Source organism: Fistularia commersonii, chromosome 16 (assembly GCF_037954325.1).
Source record: "Fistularia commersonii isolate RoL2024-O1a breed Wild chromosome 16, RoL_Fcom_v1.0, whole genome shotgun sequence".
NCBI classification, from domain to species: Eukaryota; Metazoa; Chordata; class Actinopteri; order Syngnathiformes; family Fistulariidae; genus Fistularia; species Fistularia commersonii.
In genome coordinates, this window is record NC_141299.1 from 16,907,337 (window position 1) to 16,928,444 (window position 21,108).

General features: G+C 45.4%; 1 protein-coding gene across 2 annotated transcripts in view; it reads left to right on the forward strand.

Moving 5' to 3' along the window:
• Positions 1 to 14,084, forward strand: part of arid3a (AT-rich interactive domain 3A) — a 37,761-nt gene extending 23,677 nt beyond the window's left edge. The window contains exons 4-9 of one of the 2 annotated variants that reach the window (XM_086161876.1): positions 7,293 to 7,365; positions 9,010 to 9,193; positions 10,364 to 10,611; positions 11,942 to 12,232; positions 13,018 to 13,107; positions 13,783 to 14,084. In XM_086161876.1, the coding sequence (XP_086018002.1) occupies positions 7,293 to 7,365; positions 9,010 to 9,193; positions 10,364 to 10,611; positions 11,942 to 12,232; positions 13,018 to 13,107; positions 13,783 to 13,937 (1,041 nt within the window). In that variant the 3' untranslated portion in view covers positions 13,938 to 14,084. The remainder of the gene's footprint in view (positions 1 to 7,292; positions 7,366 to 9,009; positions 9,194 to 10,363; positions 10,612 to 11,941; positions 12,233 to 13,017; positions 13,108 to 13,782) is intronic. The other variant, XM_086161877.1, reaches the window with a different exon arrangement.
• Positions 14,085 to 21,108: the final 7,024 nt, after the last annotated feature.

The following is a 21,108-nucleotide window of genomic DNA, read 5'->3' on the forward strand; positions in this document are numbered from 1 at the left end:
GATTCGGAACGTGTGCATTAGGGTTAATATGAAGAAGCTAATGGGAAAAATAATGAGCTTTCTAACATTCACGCTAATTTCAATCAATAAATATCCGCCAGCTGATCTACGGGTCATGCAAAAAATTTAGCTTTCTACCGACATTTTTTTTTTTTTTTTATCCCGTTGCTGTTGTTTCCCCCCCCCCCCCCCCACATTGCTTTGGTTGCATTACGGCACAAAGACGAATCGCTGCAGGTCAAACCGCCTGACAGCCACCGATTGATTGGGACAGGTTTTGCCACGTGTGGTGAACCACATGGAGTTTCACACCCCGCGTCGCACGGAGCGGGCCGCGGATATTTTTACGGTGGCTGTAATCGGCCACCGAACTCCTTGCCCCCTTAAGCCTCCACAAGTCAGATTTAATCAGTGCCTACATTCTGTTTGTATAATTGCGCTGTTAAAGACTTTCATCTCAGCTTAAAAGATCCCTCCCTATCTCTGTCTCCGTCGGCCTGCCGTCAGATATACTCGCACACCATCCATGCTGACGGTGAATAAATTCCTTTGTCTGTCACATAAGGCTCATTAGACGACTATACGGGTCGGACTCTCCCAGGCATTTTTTGATTTGAAGCCAAATGTCATGAATGCAATGATATCATCTAGTAGGTTTCTTTGATCACTTGGTGACCCGCCACTCCCTCTTGTCGTTTTTTATCATCGTTTTTTGCTTCACCTTGCTGCGTTTTGGCCCGTTTTGTTGGATACACCCAAGCGAAAGCCCCGCAGCGAGAGAGAGAGACGCCTCCTCATAACCTCTGACGCCTCGCGTCCGCGGAAATGATGAAATAACGCTGACGCCGCCGACTTTGCTCGGATTTATTCCTGCCCCCCGTGCGGTCAAGTCGCTGGACGATTTGCTTTATGCTCGGCGTTTTTCATCTTAATTGCCAGGGATGCTCGATATTATCGGCGAAACATTTGCGCCAATAAGTAATGTCTTTAAAAATGAACATAATTCGTATGTGGAACTGTTTTAGATCATCTTCATTTTATTTATGTAGCATTTTAAACAGGCGTTGTGCTTGTTAATTGCAACCGTAAAAGTGTTTATAGAACACCGCCGTTGCTTCACCCTGACAGCTGGCACGGTAGACAGGTTTAAAAACAAAAGGGGAATATAGCAGTCGTTTGACGTGAGCTTTTTTTAATTAATTGCCTCTCGGTGTCGTGTGAGACACAAAACTTCAAAATATGCAGTTTAATGAACGCTCGCTGCCTGCCTGTTTTTCATTCCTCCCTCCCATACCGTGTGACTTTCCGCTACGGCCCTATCAGATAAGGCCGTCGCAGAGATGTGTGTCTCCAACCGGCCTCCTCATCCTCTCGTCGATGCGGCCCAATTCAACAGATTTAACCGCTCACTCTTGAGTTATGATTTGTTTGATCCTCCCGGTCGATGAAGCTCCGTTGGAGGCATCTGCAATCACTCAGAGCTGTTCTCGCTGTCGATTGTTTGCTGTGGAGTCAGAGTTTCAATTCAGACGAGTCACTTTCTCACAACTCTTATCGCCGTTCCTCCCCCCCCCCCCCCCCCCCCCCCCGCAGAATTTTTTTTCAAAATGCAAATGGCCGTCACGGTAACGGTCGAGGGGAAGGGGGCTTGTTCTCGATAAACAGGCATCAAATTTAGTAACGCGGTCTTTTTGTCTGAATGCTGAATGGCAATACTAATTCAGGCTGTTCAGCTGTTCCCGTGGCTCTTTGTCTCTTTGTATATCTATATGCACAGATAAACACACGCACACTGGTCATTACTCATGGTGAAATAAATAGATAATCACCTTGTGTAACTCTTTTATATAGGTTCAGGACAGGTGTTCATTTGTGGCAGATGACAATATCTATCTAATTACTTTTGCAAATACAAATAGCCAAAAAAAAAAAATCCCTGGAATCGCATAATAACTTTAACAAGCAGATTAATGCCTTCCTCACAGTAAAATTGATTGAAATTGGTTGCAATCTTGTAAAATTTCCCTCTGTAAACAATAGAGGCTGCGTTTTTTCTCAGATCAACCGCCGTCACGAACATCTCGCCGTGAACCGAAAACACCGCCCGGGTCATCATCCCATTTGCATTTTTTTGAGGCAGAGGTCACATTCGTATTGATGCTGGAGGTGCAGAAACGCCGATGAGATTTTGAAGTAAATGGCCACATCACCCCGTGATAAAGGCCGATCGCCGTGTGAAACGGCGTTTCAACACGGCCGATCACGTGTGCTCGGGCTGTATCGTCCAAATTACCCCTGCCTGCCCAGACTTTCCGTCACTCGCTTTTTGTTCTTGTATCTTATGAAAAAGTAACATTAACTCTTTGGCAGTTCATTTGCTCTTATGCAACCACAGTATTTATCATCGGCAGTCACATTGGGCGATTTCAGAAGCTCAACTTCGTCCTCGCTTCCGTCTCGTCAACAAAACGTCACGTTTACCCCGCAAAGACATGTAACCGGGTCGTCGGCTTTGCGCCGAAGGGAATACGGTGCCAACTCACCGTCATGGTGAGGTCCAAAGAAGAAAAACAAACAAAGACAAGGCAGTTCTGGATAATGAGAAGTTACCATGCATGAGAAACTACCGACAGGCTCCGTCACTCGCCAGAATGGCTCAACCTGCAACGAGAAGAGGATGTTTGGAATCAGGGCGACCTAAAAATTTGTGAATTATTTCGTTTCCATATCCCCAAATGAGTGCGGTTCTAATCCCATGCATGTATGCACCACTTTGTGGACCACATTGTCTTACAAACAAGTTCCTTTTTCACTCACCGGATGCCATTTGTTTAGCGATTCCACCAGAAGGGATTTTTTTTTTTTTAATTAAAATGTAAAAAAAGCAGCTGTGAATTTTTCACACAAAGATTGCGGTGACGTTTCATTAAACTTTTAATTTGTTTGCACTCGTGTGCATGTTAGCGTGCACGTTGCCGCCGCCGCCTCCCGTGTCAATGACGGATGTAAAGGAGCATGTGGACGATACCCTAGTCTTCTCTTAGTTTTGGTTTTCAGTTCCAAAGCCTCTATTATTTGCCATGTGACACTTGTGTGCCTCTGGCCTGCTAACTTCCATTTGCATTAAAACTGTGGTGACCCCCCGCCCGCCACACACACACACACACACACACACACACACACACACATCCTGTTTCAGTGTTACCTGCGATGCTATGGTAACAGGTTGTACCCTCAAACCGACGAAGTGCATTATGTTTTCTGCATCTCAGGCCTGTTTCTAATGTACTCGCTGCTGACCTACATACAGAGCCCTTATTGCAGGCTCATATGTGACCGATGTGTATAGTCAGAGCCGTTCCGCCGCTATCACGCCAACATTTTTCTCCCCTCCCCGCCGTCACCTTTTGTCGCCATAACAAAATGTTGTCTGCACTATAAAGCGGTTGCGTGAGCCCTCACCGTGTGGAGAATGTAGAAATGTTCAGCCGACGGTATGTCAGAAAATAAAAAAAAAAATCCAGTTCTGAATGCTTTTTTTTTTTTTTTTCTTTGTGACTGTTCCAAGAGAAGGGGTATGAACTTTCTCCCAGTGATACCAGTCGACCCTGTTTCTAGTTGTCTATCTAGTTTGATCTGGATAGCAGCTCTTTAATCCGGGAGGGGCCTCAACCCCGCCGCACATATTATAGACTAGGAAACTTGTATAGCTTACACCAGCCGCACCCAGCCCTGCCTGATAAGGTATATGTGCGCGAGGGTGTGTATGTGTTGGGGGTATAATGTACATAGTGGTTATTATATACCCCGGGAGGGAAATATAAGAAGATAGAAACCAATGAAAGCGGGTGGAGAAAGAGAGTCGGTAAAAGAGACAGATCTGGATTAATAGTGGGAAGAAATTAGAAGAAAGGCAGAGAAAAGCGGCCGAGGGAAGCCGGCCTCGGTCCGACCGGTCGGACAGGATCCCCCCTCCGGTTACCTTCGGGTCGGCCAGGTGTCCCGCTCCCACGGCATCGTTCCGGGCCGGAGTCGGTCCGGACCGGAGCATTCAGGTTTCCCGCAACTCATCCCCATTGTCGTCCTCAGCAGCGCCGTCGCGCAGCTGTTCCATTAGCGGCCTCCGTCCGAGCCGCGGGTTGTCAGGCTTTCAAAGTGAACGCAGTCATGACAAATGATGTGTATAACCGCAGGAAGGGGGGGAAAAAAAAAAAAAAACCCTTCATGAAATCCTCCCGCTAGCTTCCATTAGTCTTGCGAGGGTGCGTTTCAACTAAGTCTTCACCGATAAATCCGCGTCTTCGAATGCAGCGATTCCGTTGCATCAAGGAGAATGCGATTTGACGAATACGAAACCTCACGAAATGGTAAAGATAGTATGAATGTCGGGTTTCCCGCAACCCAACATGTCTGCTTCAGACATCTGCAAACTTATGAAATCATTTAACTGAAGTTTCTTAAAAATGATTCAAGCTAGCCTTTTTTTTTTTCTTTTGTCGTATCAAATAAGTAGTTAAAAAGCTCATTAAATGTTCAAAAATGGCCTTTAAAACATCCAAAGACCACACAGTGATTGCTTTGCAGCAATGCAACACTAAATTTAATAGAAAAGAGGGGATTTTTATTTTGTATCAAGGGTTTCCCGGTCTCGTGAACAGACGTCTGATCTTTTTTAAAGTTGCATTATGTTTTGACCGCATCGGATTACTCTTATCGCTCCGTTAGCTAAAACTGTCGCGACAAAACCCGACCAGGTCGGCGTCGAGGCGCGCGTGATACATCCGATGTCCGAAAAAAGAAAATGGAAAAAAGGCGCCGGGAGTCAACAGCTGCGAGAATTCAGATTATGGTCACATGGACGCCGCGTCCAGGTTAATTGTTAACCACTCACTGCATCTCGGAACAGGATATGCGTTACTAGAAAGGATGCTGCGAGCGGTAGTTTAGTTAGCGCGCTTTGCTGTGGCTGCCGCTGTTGTCGGGGAAACTTTTCAACCCTTTTTTTTTTTTAACGTCTCGGGCTTCAAATGGAAATCAAAACGACCCCAAAGAGATCGCATCTCTTCATTTAAAGCACGCTCTTATCACTCGGGGTTTGGTCTGCGTTTTTTTTTTTTTTTTTCTTTTTAATCTTTGTATGTATTTTGACCAGAATACTTCATTACCGAAGAGATTTGGATCTGTACCTCCTCACCACACACACACACACACACACACGCCAGGCCATTTGGGAAATATTTGTTTGTGTGATTAGGACACAAAAAGGGAGCGATGGAGAGGAAATAAAGCAAAGTGAGGGAGGGGGGCGGGAAGTAAGGGGGTAATTTCCAAGATTTATGGTGCGGCACTTCACGAAATGCATGCATCCTGTAATTAAAACTCCCCCTTGTCTCCAGCAGACATGTACATTAGCAGGAATCCCCCACCACCACCACCCCCCTCTCCTTTAACCCTCTTCAATCCAACAATCCACCCCCTTCTCTGCCCCCGTCCCATCGGGATAATAAGATCTTTACGCAGCTAGGAGTCTCTAATAAGGGCAGGATGTCACAATGAGGGGCAGCGTGTCAGTGCTTAGAAGCCACTACTGTCACAATCACACACGACTCCAGCCGCTCAGGCTTTTTATTCTCACCCCGACGCCAGCTGGAATCCTGGAATCATTAACTAAGAGACACGAAACTGGTTGTTAACTCGCGCTGCCGTGATGGTATGATGTAAATCCGGTCGACGTCGCGATTAGGATTTATTGAAACTTGCAGACTTTTTTTTTTTTTTTTGCTCCCCATGATTGTCAAGGCTTAATGGCTCGTACAGGGAGGACCCGTTTTGCAAGACCTCGCTTGAAACGCGCTTCACGTCTGACGGTCGCGGTCCTGTAATTAAAGGTGACGTGATCCCATGCTGGGATTCTATATGGAAGATTTGAATTAACATATCAGTTTGCGTTTTGTAACACAAATCTATAGGTGGCTTATGAGAAAATCTATAGGCCATTGGAGAAATGCAAATTGTGTTTGATTTTTTTGGGGGATTTTTCATTCATTTAATACACACACACACATATATATATATATATATATATGTTTATTTTTTTTTCTTTCTTTTTTTTTTTTTAGGGTGATCAGGTAGCCATATTGAAACACACGGATAAACCACATAGACCCCGAGAATTTTGGAATCAAGTTTTCATAAAATGTTATCCTTTTTACCGTTATTTATATTGAATATTGCAATATGTGCCCCCTATCTAATGTTTACTCATCAATTATATAAACCCAAGGGACTTTTCTCTCCCTTTGGATTAATATGAATAAGTGGAAAAGGCCTTTTACTGTCCCGCTTCGAAAAAGACTCTTTTTGCTCCTGAAAAAAAGAAAATCTGTCTTTGTGTGATATTTGTCCACAAGGCCTTCAAGAAGTATTCATTTGATTTTAATACGTCACCCTGAAAATCAATAATCTCCTCTGGCCCCACATGGACCCCTTTCACGTTTTTGTCCTAGCAGCAGAAAAGCTAAAGGCGGTGCATTTATTAGCGGCGAATAAAAGCGAACTCCCGACATGTGAGAAGCTGAACGTTTGATAGATTTGCTTTGAAAATGATTTATTGATCGACAGAATTGTTGATAAGATTCATTTTCCGCCCGTCAGCAGATCAATAACGCTTCCAGCTCTCCCGGCCGACGGCGAGTTGTGTCATTTATGTGCCGAGGTTAATGCCTCCCTGTGATATTTGCTGTGGAGCCGCGGTGTGAGCCTCGGCCCGCCGAGCGACGGCAGATAAACGCGAGTGCCGTGCGTGCCTCCGACATGATATTTCGCCGTAACGCTGGCAAACCGGGTTGGAAAAACAACCCCGGGCTCAATGGCCCCTCTGTCCTCCTCCCCCCCGAGTGGGTGCCCCACTTTTACTGCAAACTTTCACTGAACTTTCCAGAGCCCGGGGCCCCGCTTGCAGCTGGACCCACATCAGGTTCTCATCAAGCCTGGCTGGTCCGCATCATTTCTCCAGATCTCCCTGTCATCTCTTTGTATGATCCAAAGGCCACTGATTGGTTTCTCATGACAGATCCTCAAGCCTGGTTTATTCTCTCGTTGGTGTCGTGACGCCGGGCCTTCATTGCGTCACCCTTCTTCGTCGCGGCAACTGTGAATTTCAGCATTTTTCTGCGCGTCTCGTCATAGCGTGCGATGACGGCCTACTGCTATATCTCAAATCCTTCGGTGGTTGTCAGATGTCCACACCTGATCTTCATCAGCCTACATCTTCTCTCTCTCTCTGTCCGCAGTTATATGAACTGGACGGCGACCCAAAGAGAAAAGAGTTTCTGGACGATCTCTTCAGTTTCATGCAAAAAAGAGGTACGTGATGGTGCTACGCTACGTTTATCGCTAATTTTTTTTTTTTTTTTTTTTTTGTCAGTTTATGATTTATTGATGACCGCGTCACATTCGTTCACATAATCTGTGTTCGCTAATCAGGATGAAATCCATCCACGGTCCGATCTTGTCACATTATACGTCCTGGCTTTATCTGCGCCCACTGTCATGGAGAGGCTTGTCATAGTCGTATAGCGAGATGGTGATCTCCCCTCCCATCTCTCTTTGACATACGACACAGCGCCATGTGCTCGTCTTTCACCCACACGGGTGGGGCCTTTATTCATTTCGGAGATGATTGCTTTATGGTTTCACAGTCCATCCTTGTTCCCAGGCTTTAACTAGAAGAGACGCAACATATCAGTGCCTGGGAATGGATTGTTTTACCGTTCCGTCCTCCCGCCCGTCCACGCAGCCCTGCCCCCCCCCCCCCCCCCCATTAAAAAAAAAACAAACATTTTTGCTCCTCATCTATCATAAACGGTCAATTATGCAATATTATGTTCGCATGCTTTGGCAGCAGAAATGCACACTCGCTCGTTTCGGACGACTTTTCCCTCAAATATACCAACTCTAGCCGCCAGTCGGTGAGTCACGGCAGGAATGCGATGAGATTAAATGACCCAAATTCGAACGTGGGAGACCGCATACCCGGGCCCGATGCTAAAAAACCAGCGCTAGATGTTTCATGGCGTCAGAGCAGTCAATAATGGGCGGGTCTGCCGAGGCTCCTCTGAGAATCTGACTCTGCCCTCTGCAGGATGTCGCCGTAACGGAGACGTCGCCGCCGCTCATTCTACAAATGAATGAAACGCTCGGGCTCTCTGAAGCCTCAATACACCTGCTCTTTTGGCGTCTGAAGCTAAAATAAAAGACAGGTGATGATGATGAGGAGATATATAGCGAGCGTGGTTTGTTTTGAACTCCACTCTTTTGAAGACTCCCACGTAGTCCTTGAAAAAAGGTAAATAAATACATGTTCAAGCTATTTTACACCTTGAAAATAGCTTTTATCTCGCGTAGTATCTCCAACATGTGTTTGGAAAATAATCCGCGTGTGTGTATTATATAAAACGTGTGAAATGGCTTCTTCATGACCTCTGATATTGGAGGAGTTAGCAGTATTCATTCTGTGCCGAAGTGTAACTCAAACATGTCAGAAGGGCATTATTATAATTATCGCCATAAATCACGGAGCAGAGCCTTATTGTGTTTTTTTCACGACGGCGCTGAATGGATGTAAAAAGCACAAAACGCACTGAGGAAAATTCTTTTTATGCCAGTGGTATTTTAGTTACACTTTGTTCACACCTGGCCAGGTCTACTTACATGGCTTCCTGTTTCTTTTGTGTTTTATAACGACTCATAACGTTATGGGTGCAACGCTGCACTCCACTCATCTCCCAGAACTGACTGTAATTCGGTATGTGTCGAAAAGCCAAGGGTAAAAAACACGAGAGCTGAAGCCGGACTCGCGATGCAGGGTCACACTCTCCGAATCGCCGCTTTCCTCATTTTATTTCTTCCTCCTCGCTTGCGTTTGCAAGAATCTGACATAAGAGCTAAACTTCCTGTCCGGTAGTGTTTTCAACCTCCCGTCACCTGGGTTTCGATCTCCCGCTCTAGGAACCCCGGTGAATCGGATCCCCATCATGGCCAAGCAGGTCCTGGATCTCTACATGCTGTACAGGCTGGTGACAGAGAAGGGTGGCCTGGTGGAGGTCATCAACAAGAAGCTGTGGAGGGAGATCACCAAGGGACTCAACCTGCCTACCTCAATCACCAGTGCCGCCTTCACTCTCCGCACACAGTCAGTGCTCTTTCTTTAAACCACTCTCGGACAAGCGATTAAAGCTATGTCGGTTCGTTAGGGTTTCTCCGCTCTTCTAAAATAAGATAATGCTTTATTGATCCCGATAGGGGAAATTCTTTTGTCACAACAGCGCAACAATGACAGTATCAATAAATATGAGTATGAATAAAAGAGAATATTAAAAGTAAATGCAAAATGGGCAACAAGGGTAAAAATCGACAACAAATTTGGGAGGAAAAAAAAAAAAAAACAACAGCAGGGGTGAGAATAGACAACCAAGACGACGACAACAAGGATAAGAACAGAAACAGTGACAATAACAATGACAAATTTAAACAGGATGCAAATGGAGTGAGGAAACAAGGATGAAAATAGACGGCGGAGTTCCGACATGACATTTGTGAATAAGTGCAAGTGTTATTTGCAGTCCTTATGTCTTCTATCGTAAGTCGCTTTGGATAAAAGCGTCTGCCAAATGTAATGTAATGTAAAAGTGAGGTAGCGAGGTCGTACTAGCACAACCGCACCTCCGACGCTCCGAGTCGTGTCCTGTCCAGGCTGCTGTTCGGTGCGATGGCCGTGGCCACGTTCTGCTCAGGGCTTGGATGAACCGTTGGCTGAAGGAGCTTCTCATCAGCTTCAGCTCCTGGTGCAGGGGTCGGGAAGGATTGTCCAAGATAGCTGCCGGTTTGTCCTTCACCCTCCCCGTCGCCACCTGGTTTAAAGGTGCTCCGGTCCCGTCACCAGCTAGTTGAGCCCGTTGACCTCAGTAGTTCTGCCACCGCCGCACCACCACGCTTGAGCCGAGAAGAGCGCGCCGGCTGCCGTAGACTGGTAGAAGGTGATCTCGCCGCACTCGCAATGACAAGCCTCCCATTCGCTTCCAACAACCGGCGGTGGACCTTCATTGGACCTCTGGCGGCCACCGAAAGCCGCTGGCTGTGGCCTGACTAAAAATACAGTTTTCACCCGCTACCCGCTCCGTCTGCCGCCGTTTCAATCCGCCAGCTCCATCTTCTAATTAGCCGGAATGCGGATCCGTTCTCCGCCTTTTCCGCCATTGAGAAATACTAGAAAAGGTCCCCCAAACTTTGCTCGGGATTTTTCAGCGGCGACGTTTTAATTTACTAAACGCTAACCGGTCGTGACCACGCTGTGTCCCCACAGATACATGAAGTACCTGTACCCATATGAATGTGACAAGAGGGGTCTGAGCAACCCCAACGAACTCCAGGCCGCCATTGACAGCAATCGGCGGGAGGGCCGACGACAAAGCTACGGCAGCTCTCTCTTCACCTACTCCCCTAACGGGACCCCCACCATGCTCTCCTCACCAAAGCTACCCACTCCCAGCGTGGGTTTGACCGTGGGCACCAACGGGGCCTCGCTGACCCCCATTCAGAAGATCAAGAAAGGTGAGCTCTGGAAACACAAACACACTATTAGCTCATTCACATGCAAGCGGGAGGGTCTAAATATCCGGCGGTTCCTCCCGCTTCGCTGTTTCTCCCGGGTTTTTCCAGTCGTCTTTTCCTGCTCAGAATGTGGGAGCGGAACTTTAATTTCAGCTTCCAAGGGGAAATAAATAGAAGAGAAAAGTGCAATATAGTGTGACATATGAGAGGACGGCTTCAACACCAGCGTTGCGCTGATTTATCAAGGGATTCAAACAACAATACGCAGGTTAATGAGAAGTTATTCAGCAAAAAATCTTCATCTGCGTATGTAGAGAACGAACCCCCGGTTTTTCAAGGGTCGTCTCCCAAAGTGAGCAGCTGTTCATCGCCGTCTTTAACACCGTGGAAATCAATAGGCACCATAAAAGAGAAACGTATCGCAGTTGAGTTTTGTTTAAAAATGGGAAGCTAATAATTCTGTTAAACCACGACACGCACAAGAAAGAGCGAACGCAACCAAAAGGTCTTGTTTTCATACATTTGTTAAATATGTATCACGTTCCAAAAAGAACCCATGCTAGGCAAAATCCATAAAGTAGAAACCTTTATTTTTTTGCAACAATTATTATACAATGAAATACTCTATTATACATTGAAAAGAAAGAACAAACCATTTTACAGGCTCAATCATTTGTTTCCCTTTTGTGCAGATAACGTTTGTATCCAACGTAATGTTTTTTTTCCTGCCGTCATTAATCCACAGAGCGAGTGCAGACTTTATCATTACCACGGTCTTGTTGCGGACAGTTGCAACCTTTTTTGCATCCTTATTAAAACGTATCGCTGCTGTCATTCTCATGTTTTTTCTTCCTTCTTTATGGAACGAACGGAAGATTCATTAATTCCGTGATGCCGACCTACAGCCGCATAGCTTTTAGCTTCCCTTAGCATGTCCAGAAGTTTAGCTTTATCTGCCATAGATAGCATCTTCCTGCCGCAGGTGCTTTTGTCGCTCCAGAGCGTTTTGTCAACATTACGGGTTTTAGAGAAACTCAAAATTGCAAGAGAATTTGCACGTACGTCATGTAAATTTGTCAAACTGTTTTACGTACGTGTACGTATTAAACTGCAACGTTATTGATGCACAGGGAGAGAAGAAGCGCAGTGACTATTTAGCCAATCAGAATGCAGAACACAATGCACCATGCAAATCCGTGAAGTAGCGAAACCGTGAAAAGTAAACCGCGTTCTAGCGAGGGATCGCTGTATGTTATATTGTTGGCATCACTGTGTTCTGTACTCAAGTTATTCTTTTGTTTTCATTTTTTCGCCGCGGTGTCCGCGCCAGAAGAAGAGGGAGGCCAAACTCTGCCAGGAGTCGGTGTGACTCGCTTGCCAGCCGGGGCTTTGGCGGGTCACTCGGTGGCGGCCGTGCAGGCGGCGGCGGCCCAGGCGGCGATGGCCGCCCAGGTGGCGGCTCTGGAGCAGCTGAGGGACAAACTGGAGGCCGGGGAGCCGCCAGAGAAGAGGATGGCTCTGCCGGCCGATGAACACCATCGGCTGCTGCAGAGAGCTCTGCAGCACAACCTGCTGGCCATGACCGCCCAGATCCCCATGAACATCCGCATCAACCATCAAGGTACCGAAGGCGCAGCAGCAGCTGAGTCTGCCTGATAACGCAAGTTGGACGGTAAAAAAGAAAAAAAAATGTCCGAAAGGATTTTCAAGTTATGAAGGACGAGCTTCTTCTGCATCTCTCCCAGCTAATCGATGTCCAACGAAAATGTCAACCCGCATTAACGCTCAGCGGACGCGAGATGATTTGATTTACAACTCGAGTTCAAACAATTCCTGCCGCCGATGAATTTTTATGGATTCAACGCGACGTGCCGACAGACGGACTTAGATTTCAATTAAGATAAATGGCGTTTCTGCAGATGAATTTACTTCGGATAAACCCCGGTCATTTGGTTCAACAGGCGCCAACGGCCGTCACTGTCGGCGCAAAAATAAAAGTGATAAATGACAAGGGCTGAAAAGTGACAGGAAAAGAAAAACACGCGCGCTTTCTCACCAGTTTACCACAAGCCGTGAAAGCGGACGTCGAGGAAGTAATGCACAGCAGGGCCTCTACGTCTGACACTCTTGATATAAAAGAAGTGGTACACGTGCAGACATTTGCACACCAAGACATATTTGCAGGTGTCTACGGGAATTCCCCTTCTTCTGCAAAAACCGTGCACTTTGTTCATAAAGCTCATTTCGCCCCGGCGCCTTCCTAACTGATAGGACGAGCCCGGCCTCAATGTCTTTTATACAGCTAAATTAAATCAAATGTCCTGAGGGACTCTTCACAGAATCGTGATTTATCCTGGACACGAAGGCGGCTGTTGTTGACGATCCTTGTCTTGTCTTGTCTTGCAGAGGGCAGGCAGGACTCGGCCCTCAACCTCACCACCAACGGCACAAGCAGCATCAGCATGTCAGTGGAGCTCAACGGAGTCATGTACACTGGTGGGTTACTTTGGCACCGACCTCAGGATCGCTCCTCAAACCTCACGAGAGCGCATTTCACGCCAACAGCGAGGACACGGCGCTGCGTCGAGAGGGTGACAAATTAGCGAATGAAAATGGGAGGCAGGGATTCGACGGTGCATGGAATAAGTAACAGGAAGTTGTTAAGTTACTTGCTGTGTTAGTGTTTGAACAACAAAGAAAAAAAGAAGGAGCAGCGCGTCTTCTCTTAGCATGCATGCACGTTGGGTGCAAAGGCTGTTCGGGCAATTTTTGCTGGTTTTTATAAAATATTGACCTCTTGCAGGCGAAGTCGCTTCTCCTTTTCCTTCGGGCTGCTCCGCCGTCACAGCGAGTCAACCTCCTCTATCGAACCCTCACCCGTCCAACTTCACGTCCTCTTTCAATCCATCCGTAAATCTCCTCTCTGGTCTTCTTCTACATCTCCCGCCGGCCAGTTCCAACCCTTTCTACCTCCACACATGACCAAACCATCTCAGTCCAACCTCCAACATATCTAACGTGTGCTGTCTCCTGACGGACTCACTCCTGATCCCACCCATCCTCACCATCTTCATCCCCGCTCGCTCCGGCTGCGCTTCCATGTTGTATCTCCACCACCGTATTGTACGCCTGTCCTGCCGGCTCCTGATTTCCCTTATTTTTGCCCCGCAGGTGTTCTCTTTGCTCAGGCAGCGGCCGGGTCGGCCTCGTCCGGCTCGTCCGTCTCCAACAAGGCCGTCGGCAGTCGTGCCGCTCCGCTTCAGCAGCAGCAGCAGCAGCAGCAGCCGAACACACCTACCTCAACCTCCAGCAACCCTTTGTCTTAACAAACCCCCTCCTCCCCGGCCTTTTCCCCCTTTCTTTTTTTACGTACCATGCTAAGTAAAGCCAAAAATCAACCCCTGTTTTCTATACCACCTATGCCAAAAAAAAAAAAAAAAAAAAAAAAAAAAAAAGAGAAGAACCGCAAACCATACTTCAAAAAAAAACAACAACAAAAAAAAAAAAAACCTCACTTGAAATACACTCTCAGGTTTTCTCTCACCACCTCGTCTCTTTTGTTCTTCAAAGACACATTGTTTTGGAAAGAAAAACAAACAGTTGAGAGCCAGTATATGCTAAACACAAATGTAGGTACAACCTGTGAATTTTGAATATTTATTCCTGCATAAATGTACAGATTGTTGAAGAACAAAAGAGAAGGTCATAACTTGGAAGGGTAATGCACTGTTTACACCCACAAACTCAGCTACTGACTGACAGCATTGTTTTATCCTGTAGGGGAGACTTTGTTTTTATGTCGTTTTACCTTTTACTTGTCATTAATGTTCACATTCTTTTGTTTTATCATTTAAAATCTTTATCAATACTCTTACTGCAGGAAAACATCTATATATTTAGAATTCTATGAAAAAAAAATCTATTTTTAATCAGGAAGGCTTTAAAGATATATGTTGTGTTTTTTTTTTTTTTGTTTTTTTTTTCGTTTGTTTTTTTTAGGGCATATAACAATACACCATTGTGACCTATTTGTATGTTTAAAAAAAACAAACAAACACCATATTTACATATCATCGCGATGGAACCCCTGTGCAGCAACATTCTGGGTCCACGTCTGTTTTTCACCCCAAAAAAAGTCACCGTGTTCGTACTCTGGTGCAAAACAGATTACAAACAACTGGATTTCTGGACACCATATGCTGTCACTGTTCACCAAATATACATATATATATGTATATTTTTTTCACGGAGGCACCAGCTATGTAGTAGACACCTCTGCTCGATCCATACCCATGTTCTTCCTGGGTTAGCGAGATCATTTTTGTGTTTGTTGATAAAAGGCCAGTTCAGTTAAAAGCCGTTACGATCACACAGTCAGGTTTATTTTGGGTTTTTTTTTCCCACTCTGTGCACTTGGAGCGGGTTGGGCTGTCCTCCGAGGCGTCCTCGTGACCGGAGTTCGGGCCGTACGTGAACAACACTTTTTTGTTTGTTTTTCAGCTTGTTTTTTTTTTTTTCCTCTCAGGTGTCCGCCAAACTTGTTTTTTTTTTTTTTGTTTACGTTCTTTGGAGTCATAGCTTTGTAGGGAGCCTTTTTACGATTACGCTCGTCCGCAAAGGAAGTGGAAAGATCGGCTTTTCACATCCTTTTTTTTTTTTTTTCGTGGTGCTCCGCTTTCTCGCGGAGTCGTCGCCCGCCGTCTGATGTTTGTTTTTGTAGACGAAGCCTTTTTTTTTTTTCCCCGCGATCAGGAGAGGACAGGTGAAACCACGGTTTTCCCGTCGGATATTTGCAGGATTGGTGTATTTGTCGAATCCTCGTCGCCGTGGCAAAACTCACTCGGACAATCAGCTCATTTATTTATGTATCGTGAGCCTCGGATGTTTTTCGTTTTAACTTTCCACTTTCTGCATGACGCGGTGCTTCTTCTCCTCCAAGTGCTTCTTAGGCCTCTCTTGAGACCGACTCGCCACCTTTCAATAATCCTCGGATTATTAAATGTCGCTAAATCCAAGCTTTTGGCAACACAACATCAGCTGGGGGGGGAATCGGTGTTTGTGCGAACGCTCTCCGCAGCCGGATTCCTACAGCTTGTATCCGCCAATCGCGATACCGCGTAACATCATAAGTCATTGCGCCTTTTTTTTTTTTTTTTTTTTGAAGATCAATTATTCAGCTTTGTGAACTTTAACCTTTGATACCTCTCTGTTGGCTGGTAAAGATTGTTACTCGACCCCGACCCCGACGTCCGCCCGAAGCAGCCTCGTTCCTACAGATGTTAGGAAGTAAATCAGGCTTTGTACGCGGTTCTGTTCTGAGGCCTTAACACAGCGTGAGATGGCGAGCGAGTGAGCAGTAACTCTGTCTAATCAGTTTGACTGGTCCGGTCAAATATGACCAGATGGCCACCGCTTTGATTCGGGACTGGCTTCTCGGTGGGAAATCACCACCAGCCGCTCGACAAACATGATAATTTTAAAGAAAACTCCGCAAGCGTTATCAACCGTGAGCGGTGCTGTGAATCGACCAGAAGGGTTTGGCTTTTCCGTGTCTTTTTGAAAAGCGCGAAACGGACGATTAAAGTTAAACCGGTCGGTCACAAACCCGACATATTTTCCACAAGGGGGTGCCGTTCAGATCATCTGCACCGGCGACGGGCAATAAATGCTTTAGCGGTTGCTGTGCGGCCAATTTAAAATGAATTTCACTGGGCCGTTTATGCCTTTATTTGGATATAAACCAACCCGAGACACAATCTTCAGCACCCTGCGATCTGAACAGATGGCAGTTCTTGGTGCCTGAAACTACCTCAATCATGAGAACTTCATTTAACCTCGTTTTTCTGGCGCGAAACGACAGAACTTCCATTTCTTTCCTCTCCGGCCCTCCGGCGGCGCAGGTTACTGCAGTTGTTTTTTCCTCTCCGCCAAATCCTTGTTTAGATTCTACTGGGCATGCTCCGGATCTGAAAAGGACAAATCAAAATAGCCGGCGCCGTGCAATGGAAAGGTCTCGGTGTTATTTCAGCGGGGGTTCCTCCGGGCAGAGGGTTCATCCACGGAAAGTTTGCTATTGTGCTCCTAATCTCGTTTTGAATTTAATCCTGGCTAAACTGTAAAACAAGACGATTACGGAACTAAACTCTCCTACCTCTGCATTTTTCTCACTCCCCGTCAGTCACTTTCAGTGGTTGGTTTTTTTGGTTTTGGTTCCTCAAGACTCAAAAAAAAAAAAATATACGTCTGAGAAACATTAGCGGAAGTGAAGCTCCAGTTCACCATTAGGTCGTCAGCAGGTGCACACTTTTCCAAAATCACCTATTATTCTTTATATACATCCGCCCGTTACTCTGGACAAAACATTTTCCAAATCTATTTCCCAAGGGCTTCTTTTGGGTTGATTGGCGGCCGACCCTCCGACCCCGCTGCCGGTGGAATCAGCCACGTTTTAAAAATGTAACCTCATTCGTTCGTCCGGCATCGTGCGATCGTCTCAATCGCAACGTCCAATACTGGTTTCGTGTAAAACAGAACGTGCCTTCTGGCTACTTCCTGGCAGATACACCCAATCTCTGAACTGACTTCTTTATGCAAAGCAATACCAAGCAGGTTTCCCCGATCTGGGGCGTCTCATTTATACGACAGCGGTTTCACATTTGCACCGGAAACAGCGATTAGACAGTCGTCTGCAAAGAATAGCCGTACTGACGTATTCGGGCACAAAACTCGTTGGTTCGTTTTCTTTTTTTTGGGGGCGGGCAGGGGGTGGGGGGTGAAGTAATTTGTAATCGTAGCATGAATAGGCTCGTCGATGTTTAACTTTAGTCCTCTTAGTGTTGGTGTCGTCTCCATCGGCAGTGGCGGTTCAGTCGGATCTTCCCCTACGAGTAAAAAAAAAGGCAGAGGCTTCTTTGAACTCCCGGTATATTTTATGGTTCTTCTAAATATTTCGCTCGCGTGAGATGATTTATTATCGGTCTTCATTTGAACAGAAAGGGAAATTCTTACTTGCGTTACGCAGCTTCGCTCCGAGTGAATGGCCGACGTCAGTGTTGCTGACAATCAAATAGAGACACGCCGGTGTGGGGGAGGGACGCAAATTCAATCAATCCCGATCCAAAGGATCGACGTTGCTTTTTTAGATTTGACCCCGTGACCTTTTTGCCCTCGGGGCAACACGCAAGCACCTGCCCCCCCTTATATAGATCCGTGTTTATCGTATCTCTATTGACAGGCTCTTTGAGATATTTGCATTAGAACAGCAGCTGCCGTTGCTCTTTCGGTGCGTCGACGGCTGCGTTTTCAGGGAGGATTTTTATGGTTTTAATTGCGTGGTGGTGACAATCAGGAGACTTTATCATAACACTGTATACCTCCAAGCACTCTGACATCCCTTCAACCACAGTTGAACCACCGGTCTACCTCAGTGACAAAGCTTCGGCTTGTTTCAGAACACTGTCCACATCATTGCTTCCTGTTTTATTTTTTTGAATTTTTGTTTGTTTGTTTGTTTGGTTTTTTTTTTTGCAGGAAATCCTCCCGGTTCGTTAAAAAGTCGACTTAAAAAGAGATTGAAAAGGCCTCAGACAATCAGCTATTTAGCTAAAGAGCGGCCGCTGTGTTTCCGTTTTTAACCGTTTTTTGAGTTATGCAAAGGGAACCAGCGGTATCAGCTAAAGCTGCGACTCTTGATGCAAGAGCTCCCCTCGGTGGAAGATTGTGTCTTTTTGCAGCGCGTCAGAATGACCGCTGAGCTTCAACATCACAACTGATGACTTCCGGCTGCTGTCATCGCTTCTCTCACGCATGCAGAATTTTGTTCTTTTTTGGGACCCAAAGTCCTCTGAAACAACATTTACAACACTACAACCCGGTTCAGATGTCTTTACAAGTCAGCCGTTCACCAAGGCATTAACAGGAAACACGAGCTCACGTTCAAAACCGCGACCCGTCGATTACAATCCCGTCTTTTCCGCTTTCCTTGAACCGCGATCGGGCGCGATCTTTCGGCGTCGGGCTCACGGTTGATCTCGCTCAAAATATCGGAACCATGTGAAAACAATCAGTCTTAACTCCGCGGCACCGAAACCAGAGATTGTTCTGTTTTTTTTCTTTTTTTATTAAAAAGAAAAACAAAACAAAAACATAAAAAATAACAGCTATCGCCATGTCATCGTGTTCATAAGAATATAGCTTTCCTTGTTAGGTTTTAGACGATGCTCAAACACTCGGACTCTGCAGTTCCCCGTCAAGTTATTGTCAACTGATAACGCAGTTCACGGTGTATTTATGTGCTTTTTGTGTACATCAGAAACATGGCTTCCCGACTCAGAATTTTTTTTTTTTTTGTTTGTTTGTTTTAAAACTTCATAATCAAAATATATTTTCCTGTCAGACTTCCTTTTGTAGCAGCTTCCAATCAGCACAAAACCTCCGGAGTCCCACGTGATTCCTTCGTCCCCCCCCCTCTGTGTCAACGTGTCACATGGAAGACAGTCCTAACGTACAAGTGTTTTAACCTTGAAATATTGCTGCTTTTATACTCCCTTCATGGAAATGTCGCCGGAGCGTGCACGGGTTTCGGTGCACGTGGCAAAGGGGCTCTTTAACTGGACTTCACCACAGACTTTACCTCTTGACATTTGGACTGCAGACAATGACGATGAGAAAATAACAAGATGCCTTCTGCTGTGACAATTGTATGAATTAACCTGTATAACTAAGATTCATTGAATAGAATATTTCTGAAATATGGCTTTTTAGGGCTATGGATTATATCATGTTTATATTGTTTGTTTTGCTCTTTATTTGCTTTTTGTTATGCTGTAGCAACCTCAGCACACAGAGATTACATTTAGTTCGGATTTATTAATATAGCGATATTGATGATGATGATTATGATGATGATGAAAATGTGATCTATTTTAGGGAAGCAATTGTGGGCTTCACGTGTCTTCAAGTAACTTCAGATTTCTCGTCTCTTACAACTTCTCAGGAAAATCTACCTCTACCTCCAGTTTGATGCATTTAAACCCCACGCCGGCTCGAGTTACAGTCGAATGGGTACACGAAGAGGGCGTGAGAATGGGTACCAAGGTCTGAAATCCGCTTCGAGCAAGCGTCGGCGCCGTTTTCTGACTTTAGATTAGGGAAAAAAAAAACAAAAAAACAAAACAACAACACAGTTTTATGATGAAGCGTGGGATTGTATTAAAACCATGTGTCGTGGTCTATTTGTGTTATTGCTTTGGTGGGCTAAAAACAAAACGGAAGCAGGTCGTTTCTCCACCCTGGATGGTGGACCTCAAGGTTCATTTCGGACACTGGCGATGCCTCTCTCTGTCTGTGTTACAGGTTCGTAACACTTCTGCTGTTAAGTTTATCGAGCGCCAACAACAGGGAACCTGCAGTTCAGCAGCTAACTACTAATAGTTCTACAAGAAGTACTGGTTCTAGTACTACTGCTAGCACTGCGAGTAGTTTTTAGTCTGTTCTATTAATATGTGCTTATTCCTCTTTTCTCTACACATGCTTACATTTGGATGAATGGGACGTTTCCCGGTAACTATGGTAACAGTGAAGTGGGCAGGCAATGCAACTCTTTTATTTCTTTTTGTTTTCTTATTTTTCTTTGTTTTTGAAAGGGTGAAGAGCTATTCTTGCCTATTTACTCAGTATGTGTTTGTGTGAATACTTTAATTTTGATCTGAAATTAATAAAATATCACCTTTCTTAAATGTCACAATGGTATCCGAGCTTTTTATTTAGCCTGGAACCGCTTGGCAGATGATTTCAATCATGAAAAATGTGTTTACCGTAGCGGCTTTCCCCTTGTAAACTTTGTCGAAATAATGACCCGTTCTGTGAGATTTTCATATTTTTTTCTCAAACTTGCACAAATCCTCCTCAAAGGGAACTTGTATTAATATTTCCCCTATGGGGATCAATAATGTTTGTCTTGTTTTATATAGAGGGGATTATAGAGGGTCAGTTTTCAATCTCAAATCCACTATTTTCACTTGAGAATTGAGATTTTTCATCTGAAAGAGCGAGCTGTGCAAATGATGCACAGTCAGTGGCAGCGTTTGCAATCGCATCCTTTCAAACCTATGAGAGTTCAGTACTTGAAGTGGAGGACAGAGACCTCCGGTGTTGTAAACCTTCCAGGGGACGAATGTGGGGAGTCTCCCCTCCACGGTGACCATTTACAGCAGACATATTCCGTGTTTTACTGGGAAAAAAAATCTTATTCCTGCAGCTGAAAGGATTAGTTTCACTGTGTAAACTTAAGTCTGCACAGAGTTAAATGCTATAAGGCTTTTTCCTCTCACTGGAGATCAGATTCCACCAGACTGGCTCACATGGGAGGTTTGGAAACCTCGATTCGAAATATTGGAATGAATTCAGACAAAACTTGCATTTATTTAAGTTTTATGGGTTTTTTTTCTAGATTTCAGATTCAACTTTACTTTCATGACACATGTAGAAGTACATTGC